The sequence below is a fragment of the Styela clava genome, chromosome 1, assembly GCF_964204865.1.
Source record: "Styela clava chromosome 1, kaStyClav1.hap1.2, whole genome shotgun sequence".
Taxonomy (NCBI): Eukaryota; Metazoa; Chordata; class Ascidiacea; order Stolidobranchia; family Styelidae; genus Styela; species Styela clava.
The window spans coordinates 8,153,751-8,165,762 of record NC_135250.1 but is presented as its reverse complement, the minus strand read 5'-3'; the positions used below and the strand labels follow the sequence as shown (position 1 = coordinate 8,165,762).

Below are 12,012 nucleotides of genomic sequence, written 5' to 3'. Positions count from 1 at the left end.
GTATGTAGACAACTAAATTACGAAAATCAACATCGAAAATTGGAACCGTCATGTAGACTCGTCATTAATTGATTAATGGTCATTCGTGGCTTTATCCTGTCGCTTCCATTTGCGAAACATTCTCGACCCATCCATGAGACTCAATCCCGCGAAAGACGTAGTAAAGTCCGATGTAAAAATTCCTAACAAATCAACCATATTACTATGTCGTCTATTCATACTAAGAGCTAGGTATATTGATATGAATGCCCTAACACAGCCTGAATAAATAAACCTTGTGTACAACATGGGGCGCCGTCTTCAACGGACATTTTTTCACATCGACGTCCGATACGTTGGCGTCTGAAATATTTCGATTTGAAGTCGCGCCGAACATTTCAGCATAAAACTCAGCGCAATGATCAAGTAGTGCCTAAAAAGAGTGGGTCAATTCCTTCTTATTCTACAACCGAGGCAAACCTATCAACTTACACAGGGTGTAACAAATTGAATAACTAAAGGTTTCCGGTAGGTACAAAATACCTAAAAATGGGAACCACCTAGAACTCGGTAATTGATCCAACCTTGTGACAATCTAAAACATCGCATTAAATCAAAATTTTGCTGACTAAATGGCACAATTATTTACCTGAAATAACTGGGTGGAAATAAAACAAATTTTTACGCAAACAAAATACGTTACATCATCTTTCAAAATAAAAGGCTCCAAAAATCGATATTACCTAATTAGCCATATATCGAATTATCGGGATGATTCAAAGAGAGGCAAAACATGATTCTTGATTTTTTACCAAGCGCCAATTTGCTTGTATAGGGTAATACATTATTACTATATACATGGCATAAAGCAGTCTGGAAAGTACCTGGCCTTTACTCAAGTACTCTTCATAGGAATTTGTAGTTAATAGTGACGAAACACTGCCCAAAATTACACCGATGTTATCGTTTGTTATCCTAATTTTCATACTATTTTTGTGGTGATATTTTGTATATGTTTATAAAAGCAAAATTACTCGCCAAAATCTCAGAATAGTTGGTTAATTCAGGGATTTACTAAATTTGATCATATTAGGAGCGTTTCTGTCCTATTACTTTTTATTTCTTTGAACTTTTACAACAGAGAAGTAATATAATAATGAATAGAACAAAAATACAAAGGTAACGTAGGAATTTGGGTTAGTACACCTGAAAGCTAGTAATTATCTAATACGAAATTTTGAATGCTAACTGTAGCCAGCACGATTCTCTAATAATCCCATACACTCGCTTGGGAAATGAAAATACCAACTGCTAGAATATTTCCGTTTTAGCCAGAACGTTTCGGCGACACCTCTAGCTGATTTATTTGACAATAGTAAGGCGAGGGTAAAATCTAAAAAAAACTGACCAACTAAGTTTTCTGTGATTCTCGAATCGAAGTTGTCTAAGTAATACTAAGAAATATTGCCTCATATATACTGATATTACCACCAATGTAACGTTATGCTTTACTGCGAACGTTGTCAAGTTAAGATTGAATACGTTTTCATTGCTTTACCAATAGATAAAACCATCCCTATGACGGCGCTCTCAAATAACTGTCCCTGCTCGAGAGTACGTTTCGCTGAAGAAGGTGTTATACCAACCTAAGACAACAAACCGACTGAATGTTTGCCTTCAACAATTGGGATTTGCAACCTCAATGTGAGCGTTTTGTTAAGGCTGTTTGTTTTTCCGCTTCTATTCTTGAGATATTCAATGCTATTTAAAAGGCGGGTGATTTTCACATGTAATGTGGAGTATAACTATTTCGATGTTCGAGAAATTTTCACTCTAAGGGGATTTGTTAAATGGAGTACGTTATACTGCGCCTACGATTATTAATATATAGTCTCACTATTTAATAAAAGTCTCAATCATAACAGTAAAAGTAAAAGTTGATTTTCCGATTTTTTTAAATGTACTTCCGACAATCAACTTTTGGTTACAAATCATAGGTGACCTACGTAATGTTTTATCGCGAGAAACCATTAAACCCTTCCGCTTCGATTGAGATATTATGATTTAGCTAATATAAAGCACGGAAAGCTGACACGCAATGCCAAGACATGATACGTTGGAGGAACCCAAGCCAATTACCGGATAAAACTTTTATCCAAATTTCAATCCAATAAATAATATAAAAATTGTCTATCTCTCTGATTGAAAAGTTATAGATGTGGTATATTTGAGATTATCCTATTTGTCATAAATTTAACATAATTTCACGTTACGGCTTTCAAAAATTCATCGGAAAAATAACATTTTTCTTTGTTAATATTATAAAAAAAAGTTATTAAGGACTTTGCAAAATAGCATTTTGTCCTGAACTTTCGGATAAATATTACTCAAATATAACGCAAAAACCGAAGACTAATACACATAAACTAAAAACTAACATATAAACTTTAAAATTGGAAGTACATTAAATTGACATAAAAATGCTAAGGACAATAAAAAAATGTATCTTTAAAGGGAAAAAGTATATTTCCATTTTTAGTTATACAGATCTTTGCAAACGCAATTTCTCGTTCTCCAATAGAAAAGATTTTGCTGTTCTATTTATGTGGATCTTGACATGCTTTACCTCCTACGCTTGTCTTTATCAACAGAATATTTAACTATAAATTGGATACAAAACTTTGATAAAATTGAGTCGCTGTTCTTACAGTTGCAGTTCCACAACACGTAGCAACTGTCTTCTGATTACAATGATAAAAAAACGGTGTTTTCGGCATTTTTCAACCAATAAAAATTTCTCAAATATGGCGAAATTCCAGAGCGATCCCTATATGACTCCACTCTGCTCTCTCGTGGTAAAAGATGCTCGTCTAAAATGAAATATTCAAAAATGAAATATTACATCAAAAAAGTTTTTTGAATTGGGTTTTTGAAAAATTAAAAGGATGATCATAGACATAAGGACTACTACATTTAATTTGCTAATGAATGTTGAATAAAATTATAAATTAGTCTGCAAGAGCGACGGTAATATATATATATATATATATATATATATATATATATATATATATATATACATATAATGCAATTGGATTTATACCATACATAATAAATACTGGTCATTTACCAAATCTCAGAATACGCATGTATTAATATTCAATCAATTGACCCAGGTAAGGGATGGCTATAAATTAGAGTGGGACCTGTATCTGGTACTTCCTGTTCGAGATGAGCAAATAAATTAGGTTTTTGTTCAATCGTTTTTGTTGAATCAAATGTGAAAAGGTCTGCTTACGAAAAGATTGATTTTTCCCTCGGTATTTCAGATCTTGAAAAGTTAGTGGTTTTGCTTATATAGTTCGTTTTTTATTATAATTCTAGTTTTTGTTCAGGTCGTATATGTTTGAGAAAATAAGAAATTGGAATTTTCCCGACTAGACCTCAATATCAATAAATAAACACTCATCAGCCCATTAATTTCCTATCCATGCTCACAAGTTCACAACTAATATGATGGTCAATTTATCACCATGAGAACAATTCAAGATTGCGACTTCAAGTGTTTGCTTTTAAATTTTGGAATAATATGAGTTAGGTATAGGCGCCATTCGATCGTTTTCGTCATTTGATTTAACGGATATTCATTCATAAGTTCCAGTTGAACAAATATAGTTTGTTTGTTTACTATCAAATACCAATTTTAAATATAGCGTGCTCTATTGGGTAGAAGACATTGGTGATAGTCCAGTCTTTCTGGCTCTGTAGTATTGAAGACTACCTGTGCTTCATTATACAATTTTAATAACAAGCAATTTAAGCTATGTTCTTAGTTACTGTTTGAAAGTGTTGGTGGACTCGTACATAGTGGTTATCGCACAGAGATTAATTTATTATTATTTTATATCAATCAGTCCAATATTAACAAAGTTTAAATTAAAAATTGGATCTACGGTTATTCCTACGCATTAGATTAAGTACAGAATTAAACTAGACACCGTTCTTGCTTGTGGTGTAAAACAAACTGATAACAATAGCGTTTTCAGAAGTCTAGCAAGTTACTATTTAAATTTTTTTTGACTGAAAAATATCCTGACAAAGTACGGCGTTCATGGGAAGGATGGCCACTCCATATACAGCATTTAACTTCTGTTGATTACCTATTTTAAACGGTTACCTTTTAGCGCCAATGATAAATGTTTTCATCGATGTCACATAATCTTTGGTGCAATCATGCATAATTTCGCTTAGAATTTGAAAGTTTATATATTCGCAGTAGTAAAGATAAAGAGGAGATGGTATCTTTTTAAATCTATTTGATTTACAGTGTGGTATTGCTATTATAGTCGAGTAACAATATGGCACAGTTTTACGATAAACGCGATGTCGTTGAAAAATACGACAACGATATTGATGAATATCCTGATATTATTCACAAGTCAATTATGGAATTTGTTATAAAGCAAAATAAAGATTCTGAAGATGTTCAGAAATATGATCTTATGTTGGATGCAGGATGTGGAAGCGGTCGCTCGACCACAATGTTTTCTAAAGATTTTAAAAAAATAATTGGGTTCGATATCAGCTCTGAACAAATACGTATCGCAAAAGCGAAGAATATTTCCGAAAACATTGAATTTGTAGAAGCAAAAGAAAGTCATATGCCTGCTTTAGATAGTACGGTCGATCTCATAACCTGTGGATTTGCTATTCAATATATGGACGTGGTGAAATTTGTGCAAGAATGTAAGCGAGTGCTTAAGCCAACTGGATGTGTTGTTATTTATGCATTCGAAACATCGGATATTCTACCAGTCGGTAAATCAATTTCTGCCATGCCAGCTCTTATATCATTTATAAATGAGATGAAACACTGGTCCAAAGATCACTATCCGCCAGATTTTGAATATTTTTGTCGCTATGAAAATGTCTTCCAGAAAGTTTCAGGAATTTCTAAATCCCGGGAAAACGATTTGGAAGCGGACATGTTCATTTCTTTGGCAGATTTGAAAGCAATTATTCTAGCTGTTCCTGGTCACGGCATGTATGTTAACTGGATGAAAGAAAACAAAAACAGAGACACACTACAGGAACTTGGAGATGAAATCAAAACAACATGGGGGATGAAAAATGTAGATGATGCAGACATCAAAATGCAGATGAAAGTTTCCATTTTTACCATCATTTTGACTCAGTTGTAATGATCCCTTACTGAATATAATTTAAATTATTATAACTTTTTTTCTCATATTTCCTCATTACTTGCTACGTTACGCTCTTTGAATGCTGTGTATTAAACATTTACTCGAAATAGACTGCAATAAATGAGAATTTATAGATTGTATTTATAATTAACACTGACGATGAAAAGAAAATATAAGCTTGAGCAATTAAAATCCAGTTATAATTTCTTGCAACCACTTAACTTATTGTCCGCTGTTATGCTTAGATAGATTGTTTCGAATTTTGCAATATATATTTTAAGAAAGCTCCTGGCGTAAATTTGACCTGCTTTGGAGGTTAATTTTTTTAAGCAAGAAATTCACACTTTCCCTTCTACACAAATAGGCTACCGGTTTCAAGTCATGGCCAAATGCGACTTTTGACCACATAACAGAATGCAAAGTCCTCTATTTTGCAATTTAAGTTATTTGACTCCCATTACAGCCAGACTGTCTATTTGTTAGTTAGTTAATAAAAATGTCACTGTGAGTGTTTTATTGCTTTGACTGTGGTTAGATGAACCCACAATTAATTTTAGGCATCTTCGTCCTCAAATTTTACACCAAATTTCTCTCGTCCAAGGCTGTTTCAGTCATTGCAGGATTCATATATTTATATATATATTTCAATATGAAAAAGACAAGACTAAAACTAGCAGGTTAATTACAAAAAAAAAAACGATGCAAGAAAGCAGAAATGTTGAAACTCCATATGACTCCTGCTGAAAAATTAATAATTTATGATCGTAATGTAGTATCGTGGAAAGCATTGATATTTTAATCTATTCGATTCTTAGTCGTCGGTACATATTATCACCTAAAGATGAAAGCAATCCAATTTAACCCTTTTTCATGGTTAAGAAAGTTCACTTGTCACAAGTTGGAGATTCTGAACAATCGCTCCATTCAGCTGGTATATGAGAAGGTGGACGACGAATCCCAACTTTATTGATGTACTTTGGCACATTCTCGATAAAACTACGTCCGACTAAAATTGAATTTTTTTCCATGTCATGTCAGAAGTTAGTTATATAAAAGATATACTATCTCAATAATGACAACGTAGTAAAAACTATCTTGTGTTTCTTTTGACTTTCAATTTATTATCAGCAAAATATTCGAACGAACCAATGTTGTATATTTCGCCTTGATTTTTTTAATGATTAAAGAGAAACCTGCTACGTTTTTATCGTGTGGAAGACAAAAAACTCACTGTGAACCGCATTATATTCAACTTTTGCATTTTGTTGAGAAAGAAATACTTGTTCAACATATTTTGTAGTTTTTTCTAGATAGTCTTCGTCTTGCGTTTCCGGCCCTTTGTAGTCAAATCCGTACCATTTCATAATGTCTAAATTATATTTTGGTCGTCCAAACGGCCGCACCTGAACCTATTTATCACGAGGAAAATAGTTCAAAATAGTATTCAACTGCACAATTAAATACTTTAACATAATACAAATATATCAGTATTTAGTTACAGTTAGACAGTAAATTAGTCACATAGGGTTTTTAATTTTGAGAAAAAAAAATAGTAATGACAGAAGAAGTCGCTATCAATTTTACTTTTAGTTTCCATGTGTCCTGCGGGACCCGATATTTCAACCAACATTTATCTACATTGTTTTAAATCATGGGAATCATATTTACTCTCTTGCATTGTGCGAACTATGCTTTAGGTTTACGCGAAACGAACTATATGTTTCTGTTCCCCATTTACGTAAACACAATCACACAAGTCTTGATGATGAAATTAGATTGAACCCTTGAGTCGAGTGTCAAAATCTTAGTCAACCTTGGCTATCCACGCGTTTTTCCTTGGTTTGATGAAAAGAGAGAATGACTATGTTAATTGACGAGAACAAAGAAAACTAGGTTACTTACTTTCCAAGAGCTGCCACCTGGATTTATGTCATCAACTGTGACAATGTCGATTTTATATCCAAGATAGTCGTAAACATCAATAAACTGAAAATGTACGAGAATAATAATTGAGTATGAACACGCAATTTGCGCCTAAGGACTATTTATAGTACAAGGAATGGATACTCCCGTATATAGTGTGTGTACCAGGTTAGAGTTAGGCCAATCCGATTTTCCTTAATTTAGTTCCATTACGAGTTCTATTACGATTGTCTGTGTTAGCCAAGTGAATATACCCCCTGCCCATAGGTTTCTCAACTTAATGTAAAGTAGACGAACAAGACTACTTAGTTAGTCACCTCCATAGTGGTATACACACTTCTAGAGCGCCCAAGGTATGACTATATTCTAATCGATATGAACGGCAAGACACTAAATTCTGGAATTAAACACGTGTCGACAATTTATTAGCAACCGACTTCCTGAGACTCGGCTCGCCGGTTGGCATATCTTGCTAAGGATCAGGAACATGCAAGCCATCAGCCATGCAGCCTCTGATTGTGCGGCTTTACAGGTTTGAATTCCATTGGGTGTAATAATAGATGACAGTCATTGGGTGATTTAACGATGGTCGTTTACGGCTTATTCCACGCATCCCAAACAAATAACTGGTTCACGACTCCCATACCCGACGTGAACAGGTAACCAGACAGAAGCAGTGGTTCGCCATATTGAGTCGATTTATCGGCTTTTCATTCCAAGGAATAAATATGTAAATCCTTCTCCTATCCTAACGAGAGCATACTCGAATCTAAATGCTACAATGAATAAACATGAACTATTCCATTTTTCATCGAGTGCGTAAATTCTTGCTTACCACATTTTCTAGCAACTTCGACTTTGAATGTTCGGGCGGCCAAACATATTCCCAAGATAGATCGACTGCTTTATTGTTAATTTTGAAAACATTTGCTTGTATTACGAAAAGTTCTGTTTCAGCCACGAAAAACAGCTGACCCGAATTAATACCTGAACCAACACCAATATAGCTTTCGGGTAGTGGAGTTGTGCTTTCGACAACATTCGCCTGTATATATTTAATCAGGAAGTAGTGTGTGTAACGTGTAGCGTTATACAGAAAAAACTTTTCAAAACCTTTAAAATTTTCGATCGACCAAATCAGTCATATACGAGAACTACGCAAACTGCATCAAAAAAAAAAAAATTTGAAAAATATTTTCATCGCACTACCAGCCCAAGTTTTCATTAGTATGAAACCATTTTACATAGAGTTTGAACTTTCATTGTGATTATCTATTTTTCGTCAAGATATATATATGAATATTATGCATTTTCTCCCCAATTTGAAAAGCAGCATCCAAGAAAAGGAAAAAAATTAGCCTACATAGCCTTTTTCGGATTAAACTTTTGAAAACAACTATGAAATACTGCATATGAGGGGTTCATGATATGAGCTAAGGATAAAATATATAAAAAAAAAAATGAATTTTTCAGCGGATCATAGACATCATTTTTTAATCGTACAAGATAATTTAAAGATAAAACGAAAAATGGACACTCAGTGTAGTGTTATTATATAAAAGAATTGCAGTTGTAATGTAGCAGTCAAGAGAATAATCGTACTTACTATTGTAGTTGTGTCGGTAATATTGGATACTGGTTCTGGAGGAAATACGAGGTCGCTTAAATAGGGAATCGGAATACCTGAAATTTATTTGAAGCTGAGATGAAACTTTTCGATAAATTATACGCTTATCGTAATTTACATCACACACTCATCCAATTTAATTATGAGCGCCCCAAAAGTCTTTTGCGGTATGTGCAAAAAACCCGACTATATTAGCACAGGTCTAAACATCATACCAGTGATGTAATATATTGGATAACAAAAGATTCGGGTTCTTGTATATATATATATATAGGGTTTCATATGTTTGAATAACTTTTTAGTGAGAACCCATTTCGAAACGAAGGTTCGAGACGATTCGCAAAAATATTCAACAATTACCCAGTTAAATGCTATGATAAATGAAGGAAATCTACTTACCTGCAAATACCAAACCAATCAAAGTTCCACAAATTAGTATAAGTAATAAGAAAACAATAAGAATCAACAATCGACAGCAACGGGCTGAAAAAAAATTCACAAAATATAAAGCAGATATGTATTAAACGGATTGTAACTTTGAAACTCAATTCTCTCATTTACAGGCTTGTTCCATGGACAAGCCTGAAAATGGGAGAAATAAATTTTGCCTGGAATTGTAACATTTCATTGTGAAATGATAAACTTTATGAAAAATATTTGACAATATTATTTTTCGAATGCCAAATGCTGCTGCTTAGCGTAGTTGGTTCCGAAATAATAGAAATAAACTAAAAAACGCAGTCGAGTCTTGTGTATTTATTACATACCCGTTCTTTTAAAAGTTTCGGTGTTTCCAAAACCGCCGTCGTCAGATGCCCTTTTTTGTATATCCACAAGAGGTGACTTGTAAGTTTCAAGTATATTTTCAAAATTTTCTTTACCAACTCTGGTCTAAATGAATAGGTGTACAAAAAAAATTCAATAAAAAAATAAAAGAACTGAAATATGAGAAAGAAGCAGGAAGAGGAGAATGAGAGAAACCGCGCTAAAAAGTATAAAACGAGAGAATGAAAAAAAGGGAAAAAGTTTACACTCCCCTAGCTGTAACTTGCCTTCAAGAAATGCATCGAATCATGAGATTCAACTTTATCAAGCTGGTCAAGGTCACGGCTGTCAATTTCAGTACTATTCAAAAAAGAGAGAGAAGTTTTTAAATTGGCTCCTTTTTTCATGTCTGAAATTAAAAAATGTGAAACAAAATAATTACGTAGCGTGCAAAAGTAAAATATTCTAGATATAACAAGAGAATATTGCTCAAATATTCAGACACGAAGGTTAACTAACATGGCCACCCTAATGTCAGGAAAGAAAATTCTATTCAAAAGAATTGTAATACCTCCAATACTGAAGACGCATTTTCTTTATTTACCGGTAATTTTCGATTTAATATATATACTGTACTTACTAAGTGGTGGTAGGTCTCCAACGCTGATAGTCACATCATCCATTTCCTCTTTATAATAAACTTGATTTGGAATGTCTAGTACACCTTCAAATCCAAAATCGACACTCTTTGAATTCGGAAAAAGACTTTTTGCAATTGGTATCATTTCGTAGATCAAAGGATTGCTGTTAACTCCTAAAGAAGGCAATAAATTAGATCAAAGGATTGCTGTTAACTCCTAAAGAAGGCAATAAATTACGATTTAATTGATATATATTTTTATATCGGAAACCTGTCTGTTTCTAAGTTTTTTTTTACAACAGCCACACTTACAAAAAAATAACGAAAATTTGACGAGGTGTTTTTAATTGAATATTGAAATGATATCAGTCCATAATTGTAATATTGCGAATACTATTCGGGGCTTTAACCAAAAAAGACGAAACTAGAACAAACTGCTTAAAAAATGAGGGATTTTTTCAAATATCTTTAATGTTTCATTGAAATACTTTGGTGAAAATTGCATCAAAATTTTACATGAAAACCAGTTTAAAAAGCATTTATTATTTTTTAATTTTTTTAATTTTTAAACATTCGCCTTTTAGCATGGAAACAATGGCAGTATTTATTAAAGGTTACTATAGTCCTAGCCAAGAAAATTTGAAAATTCGTGTAACCATTGATTAGCAGCATACTGTTGAAACGATTATTTACGACAAACCCAATTTCGATTACAAGATAACCCTGTAACTTATAATTCTTTTATACAGCTATCCTATCAGTCCACCCCGAACACCCAGTTACGATGGAAGTGGTAATTTTGTTACTTTTGAGTGGCATCATGGCCTTATTGCGCGTGATTTCTCCTTCCTTTCTGGTGTTCGTTTCCTTCGATATTATTGTTTTCATTGCTGATAATCTCGGATCTGGTGGTTCTTCTTCGCCTTTCTGCTTTTTCCCCTTTTTCTTGGCCATAATTAGTCTAGGTATAGAAGCGCGATTCTACCTGAGCAAGAACGAAAGATGTTTGAAAAAAAAATGACGAAGCCTCAGTCTGTCGAGACTGACTTTTTATTTATCTAAAATTAATAAAACATAACTGACCTGGCAAGCTTATAGAAGCAGTTAGGCTACAGTTTGTAGGATGCCGTAAGCCTATAACTTAACGTTATCGTAATGTTGATTCGCGTCAGTGAAATCTTTTCCTTGTTTGATGGAAGCAAAATCCATGTATTTCCAACTACAATAGCGAAATGCAGTAATTAAAGGGTAATGTGGATAATCCTTTTGTAGAAATTCCTTGTATGATAAAATTATTGAGATGTGACCAGTAGTCCTCCACTCGCCAGGTTACGCATTCGCATAAATATGCATTGTTTTATCATAATATTCCAGAATTTGAAGTATAAACAACGATGCCAGATTTTTTTATCACCCTACTACTGGGATATTATGTACAATTTGTTCCCTTACAAATCGTGGACTTCTTCAGCGTGAATTTCTAGTCTAGAAGATCAATCAATTTTTTAGGCCTGGCAATTTGAAGACTAATGTATTGGACAAGTTTAAAATTGTAAAAGAGAGGCACCTAAAAATGTAATCGTGTAACCCAAACTTTTTCTGCCGCGGAAACCTATTTGTGGATATTATTTTTTACGGACCCCCATCCTATATATACCAATTTATGTGCGTAACCAAGGGAGAGGGATAATGTTTCATTTTGGATTTAAAATACATCAACACAAACGACATTAATGTGTCGGATCAATTTCTGACAAGCAAACTCGTATGCCCAACTCTACAACAACGAACTAATAATAATGTATACTTGGATAGTCTCTCTCAATTAACCTAACTGGGTTTCACGCATCTTTCCTGCATCAACGGGGCTCAAA

General features: G+C 33.5%; 2 protein-coding genes across 2 annotated transcripts; one reads left to right on the top strand and one right to left on the bottom strand.

Annotated features, from left to right (window-relative positions):
* The first annotated feature begins 4,337 nt into the window (after window positions 1-4,337).
* Window positions 4,338-5,180, top strand: LOC120339150 (putative methyltransferase DDB_G0268948). Its single transcript, XM_039407232.2, has one exon. The coding sequence runs from the start codon at window positions 4,338-4,340 to the stop codon at window positions 5,178-5,180; it is 843 nt and encodes a 280-aa protein (XP_039263166.2).
* Window positions 5,181-5,829: 649 nt separating this feature from the next.
* Window positions 5,830-11,442, bottom strand: LOC120338986 (uncharacterized). The gene is made up of 11 exons (XM_039407018.2): window positions 11,222-11,442; window positions 10,945-11,123; window positions 10,139-10,312; window positions 9,786-9,907; window positions 9,501-9,624; window positions 9,133-9,216; window positions 8,713-8,789; window positions 7,942-8,151; window positions 7,086-7,169; window positions 6,415-6,592; window positions 5,830-6,189 (listed from the first exon to the last, which is right to left on the bottom strand). The coding sequence occupies exons 2-11, from the start codon at window positions 11,090-11,092 to the stop codon at window positions 6,068-6,070; spliced, it is 1,323 nt and encodes a 440-aa protein (XP_039262952.2). The 5' UTR covers window positions 11,093-11,123; window positions 11,222-11,442; the 3' UTR covers window positions 5,830-6,067.
* Between the last annotated feature and the right edge of the window lie 570 nt (window positions 11,443-12,012).

Coding starts and splice junctions, on each gene's coding strand:
- LOC120339150 (XM_039407232.2), top strand. CDS start 4,338: ATGGCACAGTTTTACGATAAACGCGATGTCGTTGAAAAATACGACAAC.
- LOC120338986 (XM_039407018.2), bottom strand. CDS start 11,092: ATGGCCAAGAAAAAGGGGAAAAAGCAGAAAGGCGAAGAAGAACCACCA. Junction 7,170..7,941: donor CGAAGTTGCTAGAAAATGTG/GTAAGCAAGAAT, acceptor GTACATTTTCAG/TTTATTGATGTTTACGACTA. Junction 6,593..7,085: donor CAGGTGGCAGCTCTTGGAAA/GTAAGTAACCTA, acceptor CGTGATAAATAG/GTTCAGGTGCGGCCGTTTGG.